Source organism: Orcinus orca, chromosome 18 (genome assembly GCF_937001465.1).
Source record: "Orcinus orca chromosome 18, mOrcOrc1.1, whole genome shotgun sequence".
Lineage (NCBI taxonomy): Eukaryota > Metazoa > Chordata > Mammalia > Artiodactyla > Delphinidae > Orcinus > Orcinus orca.
In genome coordinates, this window is record NC_064576.1 from 78,419,845 (window position 1) to 78,445,997 (window position 26,153).

Genomic DNA, 26,153 nt, shown 5'->3' on the forward strand with positions numbered 1-26,153 from the left:
TCACTGGACTTTTAACAGAGTGTGGAATGGAGGTTTGAGCAGTCCTGTCTAGAATTAAGGGACAGTGAGACCCCAGCAGATGTCTGGATTACCCGAGATTATTTAACACGAGTGACCTTTATATACATATAAACACGCCATGCTTCCCTACACCGTTCCCTTGAAATTCACATATTTTAAAATAACGAGATAGATATATAAATTAAAATCATGTATGAACAGTTAAATCTCTGCTTTAAATTACAAAACATTAGTGAGCATCTTTCCTACAGTTCTGTCATTTCTTAAACACGTTCTGACGATGTCCCCACGGCTGCAATCGCCCAGCTGGCGGCCGGAAGATGAAGAACATTCTGACGTGCAGCTGGGGGCTCGGGAAGTAAGGTGGTCTTAATAGTACATGTTCTTATCCCACCAGCCTATAGAGGTAGAAAACAGTAAGCTAGAAACTGAGGGGAGTCTGTTGCACTAGACAGAGACCCCCAAATCATACTACTACTTACTTCCAGGGTAGAGTCTGATGGCCAGTTTCCGCACCTCATCGTACACCCAGATCAGAACAGCGTGTGGTACAGCCACGAACCAGTACTGAGGCCTGGGAGGGGGCGGAGGGAGGGAGGTGAGACCCACGCACCCAGAGGGGGGCCCGCCCCACAAGTGGAGGAGCTTCTCAGTCACTTCCCAGCCTCACTGGAGAGAACGACGCCATTGCGTCACACAGCGTAAAACCACACTGGACCGTGACCACTAGAAACAACGCCTGCCTGGGAAGTGGTCTGCCGGACGAGGGTACAGATGGGATGGTGAGGGATGGAAAACCCACCTCGTCTTCTGAAAAAAAACTAGCAGGTCAAAGGCTCAGACTGATATAAAACCGGTGCCATTTTACCTCCTTTGAAAGACTTGAGGGGAAAGAGTCTCTGGAACCCTAGTGATTATTTAGGCCGTGACAGCAGATGGGGGCTCACTCCTCCCTCCCCACTGTTGAAGGGAACCTCACCGGAGCATCGTGAAGTTCAGGGCCACGATACTCCCGAGGCCGTAGGAGAGGATTAGCGCGATGATAACCTGCGAGGCAATCCCCACCCAGATGACTTTATTTCTGTAAGACACAAAAGCAAACAGATTCTGAACTCCCAGGCTCAGCCCCACACACCCAGCACAGTCAACGCCTCGTCATCCCTGCAGCAAAGGCCCAGGCTGAACCATGAGGGTGGATGCTGGCCGTACCTGAAGAGACCCTGCTGGAAGATGGAATTCCTCCGGGTTTTCCTGATGATCAGATCTGCTATTTGCTGGACCATGATGCCAACAAAGAATGCTGTGTAGCCCGTCCATTCTAGGTACTTCCTCTGGTAGCTTGTCTGTCAACGGCCAGAGAAAGAGAAGTCCATGAGGGCCAGGATGGAAACTTCAGGGAGGCACCAGCACACTTCTGTAAGCCTCTACTCTCTCCCCCTTACCAAGACTGAGCGAGGATCACCTCCTTGTGGTTGGAAAGAAATCTTTCTTTCCTTTAACCAGCTGAGTAGGAAAAGATGCTAACTTAATGGATTTGGCCCAACTGTGGCAATGTTGGCTGGTTACTCTTACACACCTATCGCAAAGCTAATGTGAAAAGGTGAGCTCTAGGCACCTAACTCGAGAGGTGAGCTGAGCCCCGAAAGAGGCAAACCGCTGTGACCAAGGGGCCCACAAGCCCCGTCACCTGCTTTGTCCCCTCACGGTCTTCCCAGGAGGACACTGCTGGAGGGCCCGCCCTTACCCATTCTTGTCCATAGCTGTCTTCCAAGTCGTTCACATAGCCCTTTTCCCACTCCACCCGGAGGTTAAGGAGAGTGCTGGGTCGAAAGCCCTCCTGTGCGTACACGGTGAAATATACAACAAAAGCTCCCAGGGCCTGCATGAGGCCTGAAAGAACAGAAGAGGTTCTGTAATGACTTCAGAATTGCCCCGACCTCATTCTCCTCTGGGTTCCTCCTCACGTCCCAACCCTGCCCCACAAGGCGAAAAGAATTCTCTGGGAGGCCCCTCCTCGCACCAATGTGCAGGTAGGAGTACACGGCAAGTGGCTTGTTCACCAGTCTGTCCTTCTTCTTGTGGCGAGGCTTCCTGTTCATAATGTCACTTTCAGCTTTCTCATAAGCCAGGGCGATGGAGGGAATCTAGAGGGAGAGAGACCCCGTGAGGCCCGGCCCTGAAACACTATGACACAAGGGGACAGCGGCTGCATAACCAGGGACTATGGGGTTAGGGAACTGGTCTCTCCAGGGTACAGGCCTCGGGGTGCGTCATCTGTAGAGAATTTAAGAGTCAGTCGGCTTCTGATCATTGCCTTGTGCTTCCAGTTCTAAACAATGCTAGTTATAAAGCACTTTTCTCTCCTTCTGTCCTCTCCCACTTCGCCCCGCCACTGACCAGTGGTCCTCTCACAGGTCCTCCCCTGCTGGAGGGCAGAGAATCTGCATTTCTAACCAGGTCCCCGGTGATGCCTGGAAGAACCACTAGAGTGGAGAAAATGAGCAAACTTCAAGGGCCTGGAAAGTGATCTGACTGCAGGCTCTGGGGCCTCAGCTCCCCACTAAGGTAAAGATACCCCCAGCCCCCTGCAGCGTGGAGGGTGCCCTGCAGCTGTCCCATGAGATGAGGGAGGAGGTGGCAACTTGCAGGGCTCTGAGTTCTGCTGCTGCCTGTCACCTGTGTAAGCCAGAGCCACGGGAATAACTGCCACGAAGCTTTCTTAAAGGGATTCGTCCGAGAAGGGGAGAGGGTTTAGGTGACGTTACTGTAGGTCAGCGTGCAGCTTTACAGAGTGTTAATCGTGGCTACTTCTTACTGTGTTTGGTGAGGGGCTTCGGGGTCACAGATCCTTTTACTTAACGAGGAGCGGCTGTGGGTTATCACTTCAGCCACTGGGCCCCCAGCAGTACAGGGACTACTCTGATGACAGCTGCATCTTCTCAAAAGAAAACGGAGGCATGTGAGCTGAAACTGACTGATGGCATGCTTTTTCGGAATGGTGAAGAACTTATGTCTTGAAAAGTTCTTATATGGAGGGCAGTGGTTTTAATTTTCAAACATATGACAGATCTCTCTAGTCCTTTGCTCTGAAGCGTGGTTGGTGGACCAGCAAACTCGGCATCACTTAAGAGCTTGTCAGAAATGCAGAACTTCAGGCCCCATCACGTCGAGGTTTGAGAAGCATTGATTTAGTGCATCTCTTGCTCTTGAAGGTAATGACTCTGAAGTTTCCATCACCTGGGGAATTTATCAGACGCTGTTCCCTTTAGGGCTACTTACTATGTCCGTGCCCAAGTCGATGAACAAGATAGTGATGGTGCCAATGGGCAGGGGAAGCCCAGCGATGATGTAGATCAGGAAGGGGCAGAGCTCAGCGATGTTCTTGGTCAGGGTGTACGCGATAGTCTTCTTTAGGTTGTCAAAGATCAGGCGACCTAGGCAAAGACGTTACGTTTCTCCTTATAGGACTCGCTTCTGATTTTGCAGGCGGCCCCAGCCCTCGCTAAGACCCCTTGAGACCCCACTCACCTTCCTCCACCCCTGTGACGATGGACGCGAAGTTGTCATCCAGCAAGACCATGTCGGCTGCACTTCTGGCTGCATCAGAGCCCGTTATCCCCATGGCGATCCCGATGTCTGCCTTCTTTAGAGCCGGGGAGTCGTTAACTCCGTCCCCTGTCACAGCGACAATAGCATCCTGTGGGGACACCAAGAGGAGGTGAGTGAGCAGCCTGGGCAGGGGCCACCCACTCCCTTTGTCTTGAGGCCGCGAGGTCAGCCAGAGGCAAAATGAAGGCCCGCTTTGGGTTTGGGGGGAAAGATTAAGACAGCAAATCCCAGAAGCAAGAGCAACAAGCCCCAAACAAGATGTGTGCGAATAATTAAAACCAATGTGAATCCAAACTGGAAAGGAAGAAGTGAAACTGTCACTGTTTGCAGATGACCTGAGACTAAGCAAAGAAAATCCTAGATTCCACCAGAAAACTATTAGAACTAATAAATACAAAATTAGTAAATAGAAATCTGTTGCATTTCTATACACTAACAACGCACTCTCAGGAGAAATGAAGAAAACAATCCCACTCACAATTGCATCAAAAAGAATAAAATACCTAGGAATAAATTTAACTGAGGAGGTAAAAGACCTGTACTCGGAAAACTGTAAGACACTGATGAAAGATACTGAAGATGACACAGACAGATAAAAAGATATACTGTGTTCCTAGATTGGAATAATATTGTTAAAATGACCATACTACCGAAGGCAATCTACAGACTCAATGCCGTCTCTATCAAAATATCAATGACATTTTTCACAGAAGTAGAATAAGTAATTATAAAATTTGTATGAAACCATAAAAGACCCCAAATAGGCAAAACAATCTTGAGAAAAAACACCAAAGCTGGAGGTATCACACTTCCTGATTTCAACTATACCACAAAGCTACAGTAATCAAAACAGTATGGTACTGGCACAGAAAACAGACACATGGATCAATGGAACAGAACAGAGAGCCCAGAAACAAACCCACAATAATGTGGGCAATTAATCTACAACAAATGAGGCAAGAATATACAATGGAGGAAAGACAGCCTCTTTACTATATGATGTTGGGAAAACTGGACAGCTACATGCAGAAGAATGAAACTGGACCACTTTCTCACACCATATACAAAAATAGACTCAAAATGGATTAAAGACTTAAATGTGCATATAAGATATGAAACCGTAAAACTCCTAGAAGGGTACATAGGCAGTACACCTTTGACATCAGTCTTAGCAATATTTTTTTGGATCTCTCTTCTCAGGCAGGGGAAACAAGAGCAAAAGTGAACAAGTGGGACTATATCAAACCAGAAAGCTTTTGCACAGCAAAGGCAATTATTGGCAAAACGAAAAGGCAACCTACTGAATGGGAGAAGATATTTGCAAATGATATATCCAACAAGGGGTTAATATCCAAACTATACAAAGAGCTCATACAACCTGACATTAAAAAAATAAACAATCCAATTAAAAACTGGACCTGAATAGACATTTCTCCAAAGAAGATATACAGGTGGCCAACAGGCACATGAAAAGATGCTCCATACCACTAATCATAAGGAAAATGCAAATCAAAGCCACGATGATGTACCATCTCACACCTGTGAGAATGGCTATTATCAAAATGACAACCAGGGACTTCCCTGGTGGTCCAGTGGTTAAGACTTCTCCTTCCAGTGCATGGGGTGCGGGCTCAATCCCTGGTTGGGGAAGTAAGATCCCAAGTGTCTCGTGGCCAAAACATCAAAACATAAAACAGAAGCAATATTGTAATAAATTTAATAAAGACTTAAAAAAATACAACCAATAGCAAGTGTTGGCAAGGATATGGAAGAAAGGGAACACTTGTGCACTGTTGATGGGACTGTAAATTGGTGCAGACACTATGGAAACCAGTATGGCGGTTCCTCAGAAATTTAAAGATAGAACTACCAGTGGATCCAGCAATTCCACGTCTGGGTATTTTTCTGAAGAAAACAAAAGCACCAATTAGATGAGATACATGCACCCCAATGATCATTGCAGTATTATTTACAATAGTCAAGATACGGAAGGAACCCAAATGCCCATGAATAGGTGAATGGATAAAGAGGATGTGGTGTGTAAATTTGTTACTCAGCCATAAGAAAAAGGAATGAAATCTTGTCAGTTGCAACAATGTGAATGGACCTAGAGGGTGTTATGCTCCACATGACATAAGTCAGAGAAAGACAGATAGCATATGATTTTACTTATATGTGGAATCTACAAAACAAAACAAATGAACAAACATGACAAAACAGAAACAGTCATAGATACAGAGAACAGGTGGTTGCCAGAGGGGAGGGTGGGGGTGTTGAGTGAAACAAGCATGGGGGATGAAGACACACTTTCAGTTACAAAATAAATGAGTGGCAGGGGTGAAATGTACAGCGTGGGAGACACAGTCAATATGTAATATCTTTGTAAGGTGACAGGTGGTAATTGAATTAATTGTTGTGATCATTTTGAATTGTAAAGAAATATCAAATCATTATGTTGCACACCAGAAACTAACAGTGTTGTAGCTCAATTATACGTAAAAACAAACAAACAAACAAACACATAAAAAAAGAGATCAGATTTGTGGTTACCAGAGGTGGGGGGTGAGGGGAGGTGGAATTGGAGGAAGGGGGTCAAAGGTACCAACTCCCAGTTACAAGGAGTGCTGGGGATGTAACACACAACATTACAGGAAAGCTGTTGAGAATTCATCCTGAGTCCCCATCACAGGAAAAAATTCTTTTTTCTTTTTCTTTAATTTTGTATCTATATGAGACAGCTGTTCATTAAACTTACTGTGATAATCATTTCATGACATATGCAAGTCAGATTGCTATGCCGCACACCTTAAACTTATACAGTGCTGTGCGTCAATTATATCTCCACAAAACTGGAGGGAAAAAACCCAGTGTGGGTGCAGGCGACAGTGGGTACGCTGTCTTATGGCTTTGCGCTTTCTGTTCTGCGTCCACTCACATCCCCCATAGCGCCAAACTTCCCTGTCACAAGGCCCCAAGGTGAGCAGAGGGTCAGCCCCGACGGGTGGAGATGTGGGGTGGTGAGGATGGGGGCCCAGCGCTCAGCGCTGCATGTCCCCGTGGGATGGTGACACACCTGGAAGGTTCCCCCAGTGCTGCGTCCACCCACCTGCCTCTGACAGCCCTCCACAATGATCAGCTTCTGCTGGGGGGACGTCCGGGCAAAGACGATCTCCGAGTGGTTGGCCAAGAGCTCGTCCAGCTGCGCCGGGCTCATGTCCTTTAGCTCCATGCCGGTCACCACAGCGGCCTTAGCGTCCCTAGAAGGGCAGCAGGAACTGGCTGAGGCTCAAGGCTGAAACACTGTTCTGGGCGGGAGGTGGGCTGAACCTCTTTGATTTTACCTGGAACCCACAGTCCTGACACCTAGTCCTCTGGTGGGATAACCGGGTGTGTGAGTACTCGGGATACTTTGGTCTCATTTCAAGACAGAGAACCAAGGCTGACAAATAAGGCATTTCCTTGCGTCACTCAACAGTAGGAAAAAGCCAATTAGCCATTTCCTTCCAGGAATGTGTGAGAGGTGGTACTTCCCGGGGCAATGCTTTACTCAACAAGTAAAAGGAGGGTAAAAAAACCTGCCTGTTTGTACGTTTTGGGTCCTAGAATCCAGCGTATGCCTAAACACATGGGTAACAATTCTTTACTGTCATTTCCTATTTATAGTGTCTGCTATGCCATGAGCTATGCAGGGAGAGAAGTTTATTGAGGTCTTCTTTGAGGAAAGCTTTTAACTGCTGACTATAAAAGTGAGGTTCTAGAAACTATGTGCAGATCTGACTGTGCTGTCCCCTGTGAACGCTCTCCCGAGGCTTCCGCTGTGCTTTGAGCAGACCCCGGAATCCCTACTCGGTCTGCAGGGCTGGGTGCAGCCCATGCCATCTGTCCCTTCTGACTCTTGCCAGCAGCCCACTAGGCTTCTCAGTTCTGAGCCCCCGGACTCTCCGTGCAAAGGCCTCACACGTCCTGCTACGTCGACTTCCCTTCCCTTGGTGAACACTCCAGCCTTCTAATCTCAGCTTAAACATCCTTTAGTACAAAACACTGCATGCTTTTTTCATTCTAAAAGTTCTGAGCTTTTTTTTTAGGTCTGTTCTTTCCTATCGGTGCTAAATATTGGAATTCTAGCACTTGACTCAAACTACAGGTCTTCCTGTATTCTGGTAAGAAAATGTATATATATGGGGCTTCCCTGGTGGCACAGTGGTTAAGAATCCACCTGCCAGTGCAGGGGACACGGGTTCGAGCCCTGGTCCGGGAAGATCCCACATGCCGCGGAGCAACTAAGCCTGTGCGCCACAACTACTGAGCCTGCGCGCCACAACTACTGAAGCCCGCACCCCTAGAGCCCGTGCTCTGCAACAAGAGAAGCCACCGCAATGAGAAGCCCACGCACCACAACAAAGAGTAGCCCCTGCTCGCCACAACTAGAGAAAGCCCGCACTCAGTAACGAAGACCCAATGCAGCCAAAAATAAATAAATAAAAAAGTAAATAAAAAAATTTATTAACAAAAATATATATAAATAAAAGTAAGTTAAGAAAGAAAGGGTGTTTCCTTTCTCCCCAGAGCTGCAAAAAATGTTATTCTGTGATCATGAAGCTGGAGTTGATACAGTGGACAATTGAAAATGTTCACAAAGCATCCACCCCTCTCTCCTGTGTGGTAACTTGTAGGAAAAAGTATAATCCTACTATTTAAAAAATCAAAACAGATAAACAAAAGCTCCAAACCTGTCTTCATAGATGAATGCTATTGACACAAAAGAGCGGTGGAAGACCCTTAGACTTCAGATACTGCTGCTGTGCCCAGAGGCCGTTCAACTGTTTGGTTGTCTTAACTGGTAATTCATTGCCCTGGTAGTAATTCACTACCTGACAGCTCTGTGTTCCTAAAAGGCATAAATGCTTGGGTAAACTAGAAGAGGTTCTTTGGTTTTTCCCTTTTTTCCCCACATGCATGAAAGTATAATAAAGCCAATGACACTAATTTTCAAACTAAGACTTTGGAGCCCTTGACTCATATAAATGATCAACAGTCCAGGCTCCCACTGCCAGCTCCTTTGTCCCTGTGTGTCCTTCACTGAACTTACCACATCACAATTAATTTATTTTTCTTCCCCTCTGGCTCAATGGAAAGCTCCCCAAATGTGGGGAGAGTGTCTGGTCTGTTTCTGCTATAGCTCCAGTGTCTGGCACAGTGCCTGGTAGACACTAGGCACTCAACAATTATTTGTTGAAAGAATACAGAACAAATGGACAGATGACTGGACTAAAGGATGAACATGATTTAAAGAATTAGGAGACACAAGAAAACCAGTCTTTCCTTACGAAGCTTCCATTCTATTTACTACCAAGTAAAAAGTAAAGAGAAGTATGTTTCCATAGCTACACATTATGAAGCCAATGGAATAAATACGCAAGATGCAGACTGGGAGGGCACATGGAATGCAAAGTGTTCTCAATATTCTTGATTACACAACTGCATCAATGGCTGGTAATTTCCTGTAAAGTCTTTGCTTCAGTTTCTTCACGCTAAGTTAGGCACTTAAGTTTTCAGATCTGCTTCATTGGGTTGAAATTTCATACAAGACATGCATACAGGTAACCCTCATGGCACCAGTACCATGCCTGGCACATGTCCGGTGCTCAATCCAATTTTGAGGAAGGAATGGATACATACACTATAGAGTAAAGCAGCCTCGCATAACCCTGAGAGGATGCCTGGCAGGAAGGGGGTTTGCACCCACAGCATGGCTCTTAAAGGCAACAGGGCCCCGTGGCTAAGAACCTGAGTTCTGCTGGGTGGGTTCCGAGCTCACCGCTTGTTAACCTGTGCCACAGCAACGTTGAGGCGTTTTGCAATGTCTTCCACTGTCTCACTGTTGGCGGAAATGATACCTACACTCTTGGCAATAGCTTTGGCTGTGATTGGATGATCGCCAGTAACCATGATGATCTAGAACACAAACAATGAGAAGGGCATGTAGACGGTGAGGGGCTCAGGTACCTGAGCAGGGACAACTCGGCATCGCCTGCTCCACCATGGCCCCGTACAGCACGGCTAGGGATGACTATGCTTTGCCCTAATGAGTCGTCCTTGATCTTTAGGTCAAAGAAGCAGCTGTCTTTGAAGGGCACACTGATCCCACGAGATCTACCCTTGCTCCTAAGCTTCTTACATTTCCTCCTCTGACATCCAGCCTTTCCTTCGGACATAACTTTATCTGTGAGAGGGCTGACAGGATGTCTCCTTGGGCAGCTTCGTGATGCTCCACAGCCTTGCAATTTACACGGTAATGGAATTCATATTTTGGCTTTTATATCATGAGGGAAATGGAGTATGGAAGCTGGACCTCGAGATTAAGTAATAAAACCTATTACTGTCTATCACAGTCTGGGGCAAGATGTGACCACCTCATGGCACAGGGACACAGCTTTCTGCTCGCTGCAGTTACTCTTGTGGTTTATTCCACACAGACACAATCACTTTGCTTTTATGGGACAGTTACTGAAATCTTAGTACAGTGAAAGTGGAGACTAAAAAAAGGGGAATTATGACATTTAGTTGAAGAGACCTAAATACTGACTCTCCCATGACAAATGTTCCTAGAAAGGGATCCAACATCAATGGAGGACTTGTTAATTCAGGAATGTGTAAGTCCCACCTTGATCCCTGCACTCCGGCACTTGGTGACCGCATCAGGGACCGTGGACCGAGGCGGGTCGATCATCGACAAGAGGCCCACAAAACAGAAGTTGGAAGTAGGAAAGTTCATTGTGTCTACATCAAATGAATAGGTTGCTGGAAACTCGTCTGCTGGCAGGTAGAGATGACAGAAACCTGAAATGGGTATAAATTTGGGAGTCAATGAAACTAGGATAAGAAATGACACAAGAAAGAAGGAACAACAACAAAGAAAAAAGAATGAAAGAAAGAAGGAACATTTTCATACACTCTCAGTCCTTTAGAGTTTAACCAGAACTGTTTAATTCCTTCAGTTCCATAACACATGTTGTTTTTAGGAAAGACATGTTTCATCCCAAAATAATTTACTCTGTGCCCATTAGGTTCTCTGTTATGTTCTGGAAACAGAAAGCCCAGAAGTGGACAGCCTTTACTTCCCAAGAGGTTGAAGTTTAGTGGGGGACAGACACAAAGAGATGAAGAGCCCGGAGCGTGGTGAGTACCACAGAGCAGGGCTACGCTCAGCCACCTGAGAACAGGAAAGACTTCACCGAGGAGGTCATGTGAGCTCACTCTTGAGCAAGGAGTCGGATGTTTCCTGGGGAAAGAAGGGAGGACAGGCGGTGGGAAGGCCCTTTTCGGCAGAGAAAACAAAATGTGCTCCTGCGCAAACCGGGGAAGGAACTGGGGCGTCAGGGGAAGGGCATGATGTTCAGCCTTTAATCACATGTGAGGGAAAGGTCAAACGTGAGGGTCCTAGAGCAACTCAGACGGGCAGCAATCCTGCCTTGAAAGACTACTTGGTGCTGTGGGGCGCGCCTCAAGCATTATCAACTCACTTACGTATTTTATTTGCTTTACAGACGCAAATGTCCTTTAGAAACACACATTCCACAGATTCCATCTCTACTGGCAAGAGCTTTCACGATGTTTAATGAGCCTTATCGTCAGTATGAACTTCTGCTACCTTGAACCCATCCATCACCCTGTCGTTCAGAGCTGCTGTTTCGACGGCCCCCGATTCTCCCAGCAGAACATGTCCTGTGATACCCCTTACGTTGCCACTGACAGGCTTCTGCCACGGTGGCTGTGCTTCTAAGGTTCCTTCCACCTCTAACGCCCCCTTCTCTCAGTTACTGGCAGTACGTTTTCCCTAACTGCTTAGTGGGAAGCTTCAACATTTTTTTTTCTTTTTTTTTTTTGCGGTACGCAGGCCTCTCACTGCTGTGGCCTCTCCTGTTGCAGAGCACAGGCTCCGGACGCGCAGGCTCAGCGGCCATGGCTCACGGGCCCAGCCGCTCTGTGGCATGTGGGATCTTCCCAGACCGGGGCACGAACCCGTGTCCCCTGCATCGGCAGGCGGACTCTCAACCACTGCGCCACCAGGAAGGCCCCTCAACATTTTTTTAAACTTACTTTTCCCCTCTAATTAGCTGCTAAGTCTTACCAATTGTGCCTCCACAGTCTCTGTATGTGACCTTCACGTTCCCGTTGCCTGGGATCAAATCCCTTTTCGCCTGAGTGAGGGCAGCACCTCCTGCTGAGACCTACTCTGCTCCTGTCCTCGCCAAGAAGGGCGCTGCAAGCCGACCTCCACACGACCCTCCTAGCCCTGTGTCCCAGGACCGTGGTACCTCGTCCACCTGCAGCCTCGACAAGGCGCGTGCCACTCCATCCGTTCCCACCGCTGTGCTCTGGCCCACAAGGTTCCCTCTGCGTGAGTGCGCTCCCTACCTCCCTTCAAGTTCCCTCACTCCAAGTCCAGAATGAAATGCAACCCGTCCCACGGTAACTTCCCAGATTTCCCTGATCTGGAAGGGACCGCCCCGCACACTATCCATCACACGGTGTCTCTTGTACGTTGACCATTTCTCCTTTATGACTCAAGTGGACGCCAGAGCTACTCCGCTACATCGCAGGCCTGTCTCCTCGTGTGCCGGAGGCCGGCAGAGAGCCGCGGGCCTCACGGGCGGGATCAGGGCTCTGCTCACCCAGCACGCGCTCCCCCAGGCCGCCCAGCTCCATGTACGCCGTGTGGAAGGCCTTGGCCGTGCTCCTGTCCAGAGGCTGCTCCTGGCCGTTGACCATGATGGTGCTGCACTTCTCCAGGACCCGCTCGGGGGCCCCTTTCATCACCATGAGGAAACGCTTGTCACTGGGGTCGTCTGTCTCGTGTATGGAGAGCTGCGGGGGAAAGGGGTCGAGCATGTTCAGAGTGGCATCGGGCAATGACACCGTCTTTACTACTAAGGGCCTGAACTGGACACATCTTTAAATGAGCAACACGACAAGATTAAAAACACCCCTTTCTCTGTTGGCTACTGGTCCTTGATTTATAAAGAAGGAGTGTCCTCTGCAGGCACATTCTGTCCTTTCTACCCAAGCAACATGCAGAGAGCTAGACTCTGTCCCAGCCCAGGGGGACACCTTGAATTTGAATCAGGGTGTCTTGCAGGGGGAAACTCAGCCTGTCTCTCAAACAGAAACTGGCTGCTTTAGGGAGGCCCGATGCGCTGTCGTCCTGTGAAACCTGCTGCCTTGAACACGATCTCCTGGGGCGACCGTGGGGTCAGAGGGCTGGGAGCTGCCTTGTCTCACCTCCTGCCTTGACTGCCCTCCCTGCAGACCCGAAACGTCCTGCACTCAGTCAGGCACGTGGGCAGCATCATTACCTGGATGTGACAGAGGACGTGAGGGCTGTGAGGACAGCCTCTCACGCTCAGGCCTCTGGGGGGACAGCTAAGTAACAAGAATCACAACTTTACCATCATTACCCTTTGACCTCACAATTCTACTTCTAGATGTACCCTAATAAGATAATCGGGAAAACTGTGGAAAAATTTATAGACAATAATAAAGTGGCTAAGTCTAGACCTTATTTTATACCAGGTACCCTTCTAAGCCCTGGAAGGAATTTTAGGAAGCTGGAGTGTTTGGGAGAGAATGAGTAAGTTACAAAGAAAAATTCTATCATTTTGGGTCTACCAGTTGATTCTAAACCAGTAGTTTATAGACTTTTGGATATCCGAGATGAGTACAAAAAAAAAAAAAAAAAAAAAACCATGGAGGGCAAACGCAAGGTGGCAGCTTTTCTCACATTGCCAAGTAGCGACGTTAAGAACCAACTAACCGAACCAAAAACCTCCACCTACTGTCACTATCATTTTCTGAAAGGTAGGGCATTTTAACACTTAAAGTAGAAATAATAAATACTTTTATTGTGTATACTGTTCTGAGTGCCCAGAAATTAAATGGACTCATTTAATTCTCAAAACTATGGCCATGGGTACCATTATTACTGCCTTTTACAAGGGAGGAATCTGAGGTGCAGAGAGTTCAGTGACCGCTAGCAGGGGGCTGAGGTGGGACCTGAATTCTGGCCAGCAGGCCCCAGAGTCCCTGCCCTAACCATGCAGGACATAAAGGATAATCTTCTAAAGTCAATTCTTTCATCTCTATATAAAATTTTATAAAATATTGTCCTAATTTTTCAATTTGCCATAAACTATGGAAAATATTTTAATGGACCAGTCTCAGTTTGGGGAACTGCTATTCTAAGACTGTCCACTTTGTTTCCTTGGGTTGAACGAGGCCCCAGAGACCCTCCAAGGTCATGACACCCAACCACCTTGCTTAGTGCTGAGTGTTGCTCGTGTGTGGATATAAAATGGCACTAATAGCATCCCAGAGGCTCTTTGGCCTCTTCTGAAGGACCCTCTCCTTTCTAGACCAACTCTGGGGAGCCCACTTCTCCCTCAACATTCTGTACACGAGGCCTCACAGAACCCGCTTTTCCTCACATCTCACACGACGAGGAAGCCTTCCCTGGAGGAGACAGAGCCCCGGGGGGACTCTGAGTCTCGTTCATGGTTGGAAGGCCATCCTGCCTAGTCCTAAGAGCATGGTCCCCTGGGTCTGCCTGAGTCCTGGCTCTGTCCCTGGCTGGCTATGTCCTGTTTCCTCCTTCTCTACTGTCTAACAGAATTGTTGTGAGAAGTGTGGAAATTAGCACATGATAGCTATTGTTACAATCATTATTTTAGAATTGCTACTCATTCTATTTTCACTACATTTTTGAACAGAAATCTGATTTCCTCTACATTTTACATCATACATTGTTAGTTGTCTGTTTTGCTAACCATGATTTTTTACTGTTCAATCATCCACAAAGATGTTTGCGCCACAGTTATTTTCCAGTCCTAAATTCCTTCCAAAGAAAATGTGTGGGTGGGTGGGACTTCCCGGTGGTGCAGTGGTTAACAATCCACCTGCCAACGCAGGGGACACGGGTTCAAGCCCTGGTCCGGGAAGACCTCACACGCTGCAGAGCAACTAAGCCCGTGCACCACAACTACTGAGCCTGCGCTCCAGAGCCCGTGAGCCACAACTACTGAAGCCTGCGTGCCTAGAGCCTGAGCTCCACAACAAGAGAAGCCACTGCAATGAGAAGCCCACGCACCACAATGAAGAGTAGCCCCCGCTCGCCGCAACTGGAGAAAGCCTGTGCACAGCAACGAAGACCCAACGCAGCCAAAAATAAATTAATTAATTTAAAAAAATAAAAGAAAATGTGTGGGTTATCACCAGAAACTTGTACACAAACATGGTTATCCTATTTACATAATTTACTGTTATGCAAAGACCAAGTCACGATGCCCCACTCTCAGCTTTGGAGTCTACAGGGAATCCCACCTGTGCCAGCACCTTGGGCTAGAAACTGTCCTTTGTCCTAACATGACTGCTGGGCACCCCTGGCATGAGGGGTGACAACTAGGCAAGGATCACCATTCTCTTCCTGAGCCACGGGGGAGAGGAGATCCCTACGTACTGCCTGGGGGGCAGAACGGGAGAGCAGTGTGGCTGGCGCTCACTGGTCTTCACAAAGGGCAAGGCTTACCAACATGGCCTGAACTGAACTGCCCAGACTCTGTGCTGTGGTAGAAAAAGCATAGACTCAGGAGTCAGAGGTGTGAAAAGTGCTTGTGCCACTTAGATGCTTGTGTGACTCTGTCACCTCAGCGCTTTCTAAGGCCTGTTTCCTCACCCTTCAGTTGGGGTTACTTGGTCCTACGTCACAGGCTTATAATGAGGATTAAATGAGACAAAGCACGTAAAGTGCCTGACGCAGACGAGGGGCAGCGCTGCTTCTCCCCATGCCCCACCCTTCTCTCGTCCTTTGGGATGTGGCCGCTGCCCCTCCTTGGCCAGAGTTACCCAGTGCGGGTGCTGTTGCGTCTGTGTGCGTGTGAGTGTGTACGTCACACAGATAGATCACGCGTGGGAACGGCAGGACCTTCACCGTTCTTTTTCTATACTTACTTCAGGGAAACCTCTTACGGGTTTACCAGACGTCCAGGCCCTGCATCTCTGAGGACTATTTTTGAAGTCAAGTGTCATTCACAATACATATTAACCAAAGGATACTTACACAGGTGGAAATGCTGTTCTAGTGATGATAAAGATTTAGTTGTGACGAAAAACTCACCTGAAATTTGTTGGTTGAGTTAAAAGGTATTTCAGCTACTTTGCGGTTTCTTTTTCTAATTTCCATCACGTTACCCAAAATGACCTCTGAGAATTTCAAAAGAGCAGTTTCTGAGGCATCTCCAACCACAGCTTTCTGCGAATCAAGAGATAAATAGTTGCAGCACATAATCTGGTTCTTCTCTGATCAATTGCGACGAACCAACACGTAACCTAAGCTTACTATCTCCTGGAGAGAGAAAACAATTACCGCACAATTGGTGACTGACTTAGGACTGTTAACTGCAGGGCGCCACCTGCTGGCATTAGGGGAGTTCAGAAAAGTGAGAGCTCTGAGAGCAGGAAGTTTTCATGAAAAAAGCAGTTATGAACTAGATCTTGAAAGACAGGTGGGGAGAGTTCCCTGGCGGTCCAGTGGTTAGGACTCCGCGCTTTCACTGCCAGGGCCCGGGTTCAATCCCTGGTCGGGGAACTAAGATCCTGCAAGCCGCAAAAAAAAAAAAAAAAAAAAAAAAAGAGAAAGAAAGACAGGTGGGTTACCTACAGAGAGAGGAGCAGAAGAAAGCCTTCTAGAAACCAGAAAGCCGTGAAGGAAGGCACGTGGTGGGGAAACTCTATCGTGAGTGCTGAAGCACAGGTGGACACGGAGAATGTGGCAGATGTAAAGAACCCCAAAAGGCAAGCACTGAGGCCTACACTCGAGAAGCAGAAAATAGAGAAGCATGGAAAGTTTTTGAGCAAAGTTAGATGAAGTAGTCCATCTAACTAATGAAGTATTTAAGGAAAATTAGTGGCATGCAAGAAAGACAGGGGAGGGATAAACCAGAATCATGGAGGCCAGTTAAGAGGTTGGTACAATTGTTCCGATGCAAGGTATTAGTGATAACAGAAATGTAAAGTTGGATGTTCTGAAACAAGAGTAATAGGCCTTGTTGACTCACTAGATATTTGGGAAGGAGTAAGTTAAAGATGACTTCCAAAAGGATGACAAGTAAAATGGTTGCAGCATAGAAAAATAGAAAATTTGGGATAAGATATTAACTTGGAGCAAGTGTGGGTACAGGTGGAAGGTGACAAGTATAGTATGTTGAGTGTCTAGCCTGCAAAACCTCCAAGTGGAAACACACACAGTGAGCTGGAGATGCATGGAATTTGGGTGAGAAATTAGAACTGGAGATAAGGACTTGAAAGATACAGAGAAGTGACTGGCCAAAAGGAGAATTAATGAGCTGGCTGATAAAGAAAAGCAAACAAAAAATATAAGTAAGAGTCAATGAAGGAAACAGATGGCAAACAGGAAAGCCAGGACACAGACTCAGTGACTCCTGAGAGGGAGAGGGAGGAAAGGAGGGGAGGAGAGAGAGAAGTTTCATATATTGCAATTATACGAGAGCTCCAGGCAGCCCAGAGGAATACGCTCTAAGACCCCTCCCTCTATTTCCAGCCGATTACATGTTAAACATCAGTGAATGGCATTTATGTAATAAGTAACCTTTGATTATATCTTCTTAGCTGATAAAGAAGTTAGGAAAGTAACTTAAAGGCACATTCATTTTCTGGAAAGAGACAGAATTTTCAAAAGGCCCAAGTGAATATTCTGAGAACTTTTAGATTTCTCGAAGCTAGTTACAGCGAAAAAAGTTTTCTACAGGTCTTGTGATTAGACTTGCTCTTACAGCATAAACCTACTCAGCTGGAGAGATTAAGTCAAGCACCAAATCAGAACAAGAAAGTGACGTGGCTCTGCCTGTAACTGAGACCGTGGGCAGGGCCTTCACCTTCATGATGGGGACGCTCTCCTGTCCTGGTCTGAACTCAGCGCGGTTACACAGCGTTATGATCTTTGACAGGGAGGCCCAGGTTGCAGAGCTTTGATCAAAGACTTGATCTGGAAAGAAGAACAGGGGATGCCAAGGGTGCTGGGCTCGCACCCACGAACAGCACTATTCACCCCAAGGCTGCAGACCAGACCCTCTGCTGAGTCCGCAGTGCAGGGCCAGGCTGGACGCGCCCGAAGACTCACTCGAATGGTCTTCGCTAGTGTCTGCCACGAAGACCTGGTTGTCGAACCACAGATGGGCCACGGTCATCCTGTTCTGGGTTAGGGTCCCCGTCTTGTCTGAGCAGATGATGGAGGTGGAACCAAGGGTCTCCACTGCCTCCAGGCCCTTCACCAGGCAGTTCTTCTTGGCCATGCGTTTTGCTGTCAGTGACAGAGCCACCTAGACGGAGGAGAGAGGGAGAAGCTTGGAGAAAAACCACCCTTTTGAACTCGGGTTCAATAATGCAGAAACAGGTAGAGCTGGACTAGTGTCAGGTATGGTTGTAGATGCAGTAAAGCCGCATCGGCCCCAGTGGCCGAGAAAGCCCGTAAAGCCCGTAAAGCCCTATACATGGACGTGCCACAGCCCTTCCTTCTATTGAATGTGGAACACTCTGTTGTCCCTTTGCCCCTTCAGGAAAATGATCCTAAGGCGCCCACAGGTCGCAGAGCCAGGCAAGTCATGTGTAATTACAAAGGGGGCCTTGGCTGTCATTCACAAGCAAGAACGCGTAAGACGGACTTCCACCGCTGCTTGCCGAAGGGCTTGTCCCAAAGGGCTACCTTGCTGCTTTGGGGAATCAAGAAGCATTTGTTTCACTTTAAGAGCTCCATATTTAAACATTCTTCGCTCTCTCTGAACCCTGCAGATCTCAAAGGGTTCTGTTTGCCTCCAATTCTGTCAAATTACTCTCTGCTGGAGTCAGAGGAGACCTGGAATCAAAAACTTCTGTCTTTGCTCAGGATGGCGCCAGGCCACCTTCACACAGGACTGAAGATACGAGGCCCTCTTCCCTGCCTGTGGGGCCCGCACCGCAGAGAAGGGCCTTGTTCAAGGGTGAGCTAAGCAGGGAGAACCAAAGCTGAACCTGGACGTAAGCACAGGAAGGGGCTGAACTGCTCTGCAGGAACACACAGAAACATTTGTGTGTGTCCGTGGGAGTCTGAGAGGGAAGAGAAGCGAGGTAAAAAGTGTGCTCAAGTCCCTCAGCTGTAGAAACTGCCAAAGGAGTTTGTTGGTTTGTTTTCCTTTTGAGAACAGTGGAAATGTGGGGGGAGGTATCCGGCTTCTAGAAAATCCATAAATGGTGGTTCAAGGCTGTCTTATCTAGATCTTAAGGGATTTGCAGACAGATCTCCTGAAAATGAAAATATAAGTTTTCAAGGACATTGCATTCAAATATTAACAAATCACAATTCTTTTTGTCCCTCTAAGAAACAGTCTGTTCAGAATGTACCACGGTTGCCCCTGACGGAGCAGACTCAGCCGTGGTGGGCGCTCACCCAGCACAGCAGAATGGCATGTTAGCAGGGTCAGCGCACGACCACTAGTAGTGCAGACTCACAGTGACAGTGGCCAGGAGACCCTCAGGCACGTTGGCCACAATGATGCCAATGAGGAAGATGATGGAGTCCAGGACATAATACTTCATGGACACTGCGATGATGAAGAAAAGGACGCCGATGGAGACTGCCACTCCTGCCACAATGTGAACAAAGTGCTCGATCTCGATGCCAATGGGCGTCTTTGAGTTCTGGACTCCCGAAGCCAGCGAGGCGATCTGCCCAATGACGGTGCGGTCACCCGTGTTGATGACCATGCCAGTCGCTGTGCCTGCAGGTGGAGCAGACATTTTATTCTAGGGGTCCTCAGCTAGGAGGGACCACAGCCTCACGGACCTCTCTTTGGTGGCTTACGTGGCCAGTCAGCACATCACATTACTAAGGCCAAACACCAGCTCTCTAGGTTCTTCAATTCCACGTTTTCTCTTGGAGAAGCTTTGCAGCAAGTGATGGTAAAGAGAGGAAAACAAAGCCTGAAGACGGAGAAGCGCTATGAGCGGAACATGCGGTCCTGCAAGCAGCTGGACTTACCTTCCAGACAGGTTGTGGAGAAGAAGCTGATATTCTTTGTCTCCAGGGGGTTGTCATGGGTAAACTCAGAGGAGCGGGGCTGGGGCTCAGACTCCCCAGTGAGAGATGAGTTGTCTACCTAGAAGTTTTGAAACAAGTTCAGGGTCGGGCACCTTGTCCCTTCCCCAGCTACGCCGAGACCTGGAAAGACCACAGCAAGCCAGCTGGTCATGAGCACGATCCTTGGGGCGCCTGTGACGCTCACCTTACACCCCTGAGCAGACAGCAGCCTGATGTCCGCGGGGATCTGGTCTCCTCCTTTAATCTCCACTATATCCCCCACCACCAGCTGGTCTGCAGGAACTGTCTTCTTCTCTGAATCTCGAACGACAAGAGCTTGCTGCGAAAGAAAATCATGACCCAGGCCTCAGATTCCCTCCTGGAATGACGATGGCAGTCCTGCACCCTCTCCAGACCTCAGGAAGGGAGGCACTAGGACCCACAGCTGTCAGAATAGCAGAAAATGAAACAAAGACTTTTACTTGGGGCCTGAAGACCCTAAGAACTATTGTTTCTTGAGAAGGAGCTCATGGAGATATTCTTTGACCCAGAAAATTCTGCCATGGGAGGGTACAGCAAAGCGACAGCCCTGAGCCTGGCGGGAAGGGAGACCATTAAGGATGAATGATCCTGCTGGGAGGTCCAGGAAGACTCCTGAAGGTTGAGCCAAAGGGTTTAACAATCTTGCTCAGGTCGGGAAAACTTTAATGGCGCGAGAGAAGGGTCTCCACTTCCTAGCACAGAAGATCCCACCCAGAGTCCCCTCTGTCCAGCAGCTCTGCAGACCAGCGAGGGTGCGGTTTTCCTGCCACGCTGACAGCAGTGCATGGTCTCCCTAGAGGACCCCTCCTGGGTTCCTGTGGGCGGAGGGATGGGGGGGCCTCCCATACTGAGAGCACATGTGGGGAGGCTGAGAAATGGGAGCAAAGAGGGTGACACTTAAAGAATCCCAGGTCGGCCTCCTTGGTTCCCGCTCGGAACCCCCTGGACTGCTTTTGTCTAAACAGCTCACCAGCGCTGAGGAGAAACCACAGGAGATGCTGTGCAACACCTCATGTCCCTGTCCCACTTCGCTCTCGACTAAGTGCTTTTCTCCATTTTATCTTGCTGATCATCTCAAAACCCGGGGAGGAAACAGGGGCTCCACAGAGATTAGGTCACTTTGCAGGCAGCAGGGAGGGAGCCCAGGCCTCCAAGCTCTTCCACTCCCCCAGCCTGATGCTCGCTCATCTCAAGTCTCGCAGACACCACAGTGGGTGCCTCACCCACCTGTGGAATCATCTGGCGGAAGCTGGCCATGATGTTGGTGCTTTTCGCCTCTTGGTAATAGGCAAACGCCCCGGTTAAAATAACCACCAGGGCAAGCACGGAGCCCAGGTACACCTGGGAGAGGGGGACAGGCATCGATCAGAAAAACAAGCATCAGGAATGAGCCGGAGCCTAGGGCCAGGGTGCTCCATGGCCAGTGAGAGACGTGGCAGTAGTGTCCTGGCGTAAATTGCAGGCACACAATTTACACACTTGAAGTATATAACTAAGTGATCGTTAATAAGGTACACAGTGTGCAACAGTCACCACAATCCGTCATCCCAGTAAGTCCCCTTGAGCCCACTGGCCATCACTCCCCACTCCAGCCCAGCCCTGGCAGCCCGACGGGTCTGCTTTCTGAATCCAGGGCGGATCTGCTCTGAACATTTCACATCAATGGAATCGTGCAGTATGCGGCCTTTCTCATCTGGCTTCCTTCTCTCAGCATCGTGTCGGCCAATACAGTTTTGTGTTTCAGTCCTCCGTTATCAGCAGGCACAGAAGCTCTCCACAGCAAAGGGAGAGAATAGCTTTGAGGAGAGAAAGCCCAAAAGCACTTCACGTGGATAGGGATCCTTTTTCTCCACGTAGGAACTTTTGTGTTTCTCTCTCTCTCTTAAAAATTCATGCTCATACTGCCTCTGAGACACCAGAATGTCAGATGTAATTTCTGTTTTACACTTTGGAAAATGACTGATTTTCTCAAACTCACGTGGTGACTGATCAGTGGTGGACCCCTGACCCCAGCCCAGTGCTCTGCCCTTACGTTACGGTGCTGACTCCTCACCGCCCCCCGCCCCGTTACCACCAAACCCAGGAGGAGCCCCAGGGCCTCACACTGTCCAGGGAGGAGGACTTATCGTTGGAGTACTGAATCCCATATGCGATCCAGCACAGGACGGCTCCTATCCACAGGAGGATGGAGAACCCCCCCACCATCTGCTTGAGGAACTTGATAATCTTCGGGGTTTCCTTGGGGGGGGTGAGGGTGTTGGGCCCATCCCGAGCCAGGAGCTCAGCAGCCCGGGTGCTGGAGAGACCCTGAGAAAGCAGAGCCAAAAGAAACAGAAATCAGACGTTTCTCCCCCGTTGGGTTGGATGTCACGTTTCTGCAGAGGGTGGGTAGCGGTTACTACGTCCCAACTCAATCACTGCACCACCCAGGGAGCCTCGCCTGTCAGACTCCGCCATTCCCTCAGCATGCCCTTCGGCCTCTCACATGCCGTCTCGGGGAGCAGCGTGGCTGCTGAGCGCTTTCCTACACGTCTGCCTCCCCCGCCCACTGCGAACTCCTGAAACCCAGGCATCGCCTGCTCCTCACACTGCAGGTATTCTTGTTGACTTGAACAGGTGCACCCAAATCTCCTGACGTTAAGACACCAAAACTTTTGAGATTTGAGATTTGAATTCACAGAAGGAAGCCCTACTTCTGTGGTGGGAGATTTTATGAGGCACATGGTGTGCCCTGCAGCCTTGTCCCTTTCCGGAGGAGGCCTTGATAAGACCCTAATACGTCCTGGGCACAGGGTTTAAAAGCAACCCCTGATCATGACAACGAGGAAGCATCCAAACCTTCCTGGGGTCACCACAGCTTCGCTGCGGTCACAGTCAAAGAACTGCCTGTGACCAAGCACACAGCTCAACAGAGGGCTTGGCCAGGGCTGTGGTTCAGACGGGCCAGCTCCCGAGGGGAATCAGCCCTGTCTCGCATGGTGGGCATGTGGGTGGCTGGCATTCTCAGAGTCGCAGCTTTAGGTCACTCATTCTTTTCCACAAACCCTGAGCACAGTCCTGGGATTCTCTCCCCATCACTGGTTCTCTGACGACTTACCGTAATGATGTTTGTACCGTATTTTGTTTCCAATTCCTCAGTGCTGAGTTTGTGATCATCCTGAAGGCCATGAAAAGAAAAACAGAGTGACTTAGATAATTCCAAGACTCAAACCCTAAGCCTTGACAAGTGCACGAAAGCTGGGAGTAGCGCTGAGGAAGGCAGAGGGGTCAGGGAGTGTGGGATGAGAAGAAGGAACCTTTGTCCCAGGGGCTACTGCAGCGAGAGGAGAGAACCTCGCTGCAGGACAGGTCACTGGCCAGGGGATTTTCTGGCCACCCCTGAACAGTTCAGACTTAACTTGCCATTTACCACAAAGCAGCTGTCCTTAGTTTTTCTGAGCAAAGCAATGCGTTTCACCTCAGTCTGGTCTCCAGCACATGCAAATCCTAGCACACCTGTTGTCCAGGCACCAGTGATCTGGACACTTAACTCAGACCTGAACTGTGGGATCCGTGGAGGGCTGTGAGTAGTGCCAAACCATTTCATGTCCTGACTGTTACCCCTGCAGCCCTCACTGGGCAGGCGGTCTGGTACAGAGAAGCATGCCTTTCCTTATTCCAGTACTTGAGACTCAGTTCACTGTCAGAGAAGAAGCCCCCAGATTAAAAACCTGCCAAATAAATACCGGCCGGGGGGGCACACTTGCTCATTTTGCCACAGAATCATAGGCTAAAGCAGAGTCTCTCAACCTTGGCGTTACTGACGTTTGGGGCCAATAACTCTGTTGTGGGGGCTTCTAGCCACCAGCGCCCTCCCTTAAGAAGTGAAAACCATAAATGTCCAGACATTGCTGAATCTTCCCTGGGGAGCAAGGTCCCCCTCTCCTCTCCCTTTGAGAACCTCTGGGCTAAAGGACTAGAAGCCTCTTTCTGTGGCAGGAAACCCAGGGCTAAGTCTTCCTCACCCCACCTAGAAAGCCCAGCATTCAGGATTCTAGAACTCTGATTGTCTGAAACAAAAATGTATACTGTGACTGGTACCAGAACCATCTCTTTTCTCAAGTATATGCAAAAAAGTTGCATGTTACAAAAGAGGTTTTTTTTTTTTTTTTGCGGTACGCGGGCCTCTCACTGTTGTGGCCTCTCCCGTTGCGGAGCACAGGCTCCGGACGCGCAGGCTCAGTGGCCACGGCTCACGGGCCCAGCCGCTCCGCGGCCCAGACTGGGGCACGAACCCGTGTCCCCTGCATCGGCAGGCGGACTCTCAACCACTGCACCACCAGGGAAGCCCACAAAAGAGGCTTGATCTGCCTTGCTCATTTGTTCATTGTACCAATATCAACTGAATGTGGTATTGCTGAGGAGTCAAAGGATTAAGACACAGTTCTGTGCACAGTACACCAAGTCCTGGGCAGAGAAAAGTTAAAGGATGATTAGAGCCATCGGTTTCATGGATGCACCTCAGACTTTGAGGGGCTGTACTGCACTGTCGTCTCCTGCTAGCCCGGCTCTGGGGATGAGAGCAGGGCAGGGTGCGGGAGTGAGCTCTGCTGGAACAGCACAGGGCAGCACCAGGTGGCTCAGGCTTGAGTCACTGTCTGCCCTCGTCTTCAGAAGCCAGGGATGCTCTAGTTCTCATCAAGGTTCTAACTTGCTGGAGGGGTCGGGTTGCAAGGGCATCCAAGTACGCAGTCACAAATTATAGGATTCTTGTGAGAAGGTTGTGAAAAAGGAGGGAAAGAAAGATGTATCTCAGCAAGGAAGCAAGGGAACACTTTGGCCAATACTATGGAAATTATTTTTCTGTATTATACATCTTCACAAAATGCTCCAATCTCAAGCGAGGTTCTCATTGTAATTTACAGGCATATGATACAATGGATATATATTCATGTTATAATTAGCAATTTCAAGTAACACTAGTTATGTCTTCGCCCCTAACTGCTAGAGATACGTAGGAAATAAGAATGACTATCTCAGTCTTTCTCCTGCTTTCTCTGTAACCCTCTTAACAACTCTAAGAGGTAGGTACCATTTTTAATTCCAATTTTTCACAACAGGGAACTGAATTTCAGTCAAACTGGGATTTCAGTTCAGGTCAGTCCAGTTCCAGGGCTGTGGTCTTAAGTGTCATCAGAAGATACATGGACAAATGCCTAGTGGTGTGTGCTGTTTAATGCGCTCTCCAGGAAAAATAAATAAAGAGCTCCGATTTGTAGCATTTACTGATTTCTCACCCCAGTCACACTTCACGCTACTAATCCAGTATCAGTCAGCTTGCCAAATTCCTGAGTGTTTAACAATTGGCCCTGTAGCACACATGAGCACACACTACTACCAGCTGCTCAAAGAATCACAGCTTTAAGGTCTGCAGTGAAGTGCAGGGACAATCTAGCATAATCTCAAACTCACGTAGAAGTTTCCCCTTTGGCATTCCTGAGACGCAGTGTCACATTTCAGTCCCAGGGCAGCTCTTTTCCAGGGCAGCCAGCTTTACCAGAAACAGGGTTGCACGTCCACAAAACACTTCCATTAAGAACACTCTCATTCTTATCTCACTTTTCTCCTGACAGACCCACAAAAATTGTTTATTTCCCATTTTACCTAAAGAAAACGGAGCTTCAGCAAAGCTAAGTAGTTTGCTCCCAGTCACAGATCAGCCACGGAGAACTGGACCTCAGCTGAGCCTAAGGTTGTCTGAAGCCAAGCCCAACTCTCTTACAGCTGAAATTCTTTCTCGTGGGGCAAATATACCCAGAAACCTAGCAAGTGTAGTGCTTTTGGTTTTCCTCCGGGGTGGTTCTGCCTCAAATAGTTCAATCTTATCAGCTAAAATGTGGAAGCTGGCTGCTTGTATCATCTCGGCAAAGCCACCAGGAAGGAGAGCGGTCTGGGCCGTCCATGCCTGTGGGGACCGGAGTCAGAGACTCCCTCTGAGTGAGTCTCACCTGGGTGCGCCTACAGCCTGAATGCAGGGAGCTTTCAGAGGCCTGACCCCTGGGCAGATATTATCCCACCATTTTTTTTTTTTAAAAACAAGGAAACAAGTCTCAGGGCTTTTCGAATTCTTGAGACTGAATTTTCTTCTGTGGGAGGTGGGTTATAGGGGCGAGCTCTCGGCGGGGAGGGCAGTGCTCAGGGGCACCCGGTTGGCTCAACTGACCAGATCGAGTTCTTTCTTAAGCTCCTCTTTCGGCTGATGCGTTTTGCGTTCCAAGCAGTTCTTTTGCAGGCCCCCGTACTTCTTGTCATGCCCCTTGTCCGTTTTCTCAATGTCTCCGGTTCCGCTGAGCTCCACAGAGTAAATTTCTGTTTTCTG

General features: G+C 48.6%; 1 protein-coding gene across 1 annotated transcript; it reads right to left on the minus strand.

Moving 5' to 3' along the window:
• Positions 1-440: 440 nt before the first annotated feature.
• ATP12A (ATPase H+/K+ transporting non-gastric alpha2 subunit) lies at positions 441-26,153 on the minus strand. The gene is made up of 21 exons (XM_049700931.1): positions 25,998-26,153; positions 22,893-22,952; positions 21,899-22,102; positions 21,023-21,136; positions 19,959-20,093; positions 19,715-19,832; positions 19,186-19,454; positions 17,822-18,020; positions 17,577-17,686; positions 15,800-15,934; positions 12,306-12,498; positions 10,295-10,470; positions 9,449-9,585; positions 6,737-6,887; positions 3,550-3,718; positions 3,301-3,455; positions 2,042-2,165; positions 1,766-1,911; positions 1,231-1,364; positions 1,001-1,102; positions 441-595 (listed from the first exon to the last, which is right to left on the minus strand). The coding sequence occupies exons 3-21, from the start codon at positions 21,998-22,000 to the stop codon at positions 496-498; spliced, it is 2,769 nt and encodes a 922-aa protein (XP_049556888.1). The 5' UTR covers positions 22,001-22,102; positions 22,893-22,952; positions 25,998-26,153; the 3' UTR covers positions 441-495.

Excerpts from the sequence above, each read along its gene's own strand:
- ATP12A (XM_049700931.1), bottom strand. The coding sequence starts at position 22,000 with ATGGTGGGGGGGTTCTCCATCCTCCTGTGGATAGGAGCCGTCCTGTGC. Across the intron at positions 1,365-1,765 it reads ACAGCTATGGACAAGAATGG|ACAAGCTACCAGAGGAAGTA; the intron begins GTAAGGGCGGGC and ends GGCCGTTGACAG. Across the intron at positions 1,103-1,230 it reads TTCCAGCAGGGTCTCTTCAG|AAATAAAGTCATCTGGGTGG; the intron begins GTACGGCCAGCA and ends TGTGTCTTACAG.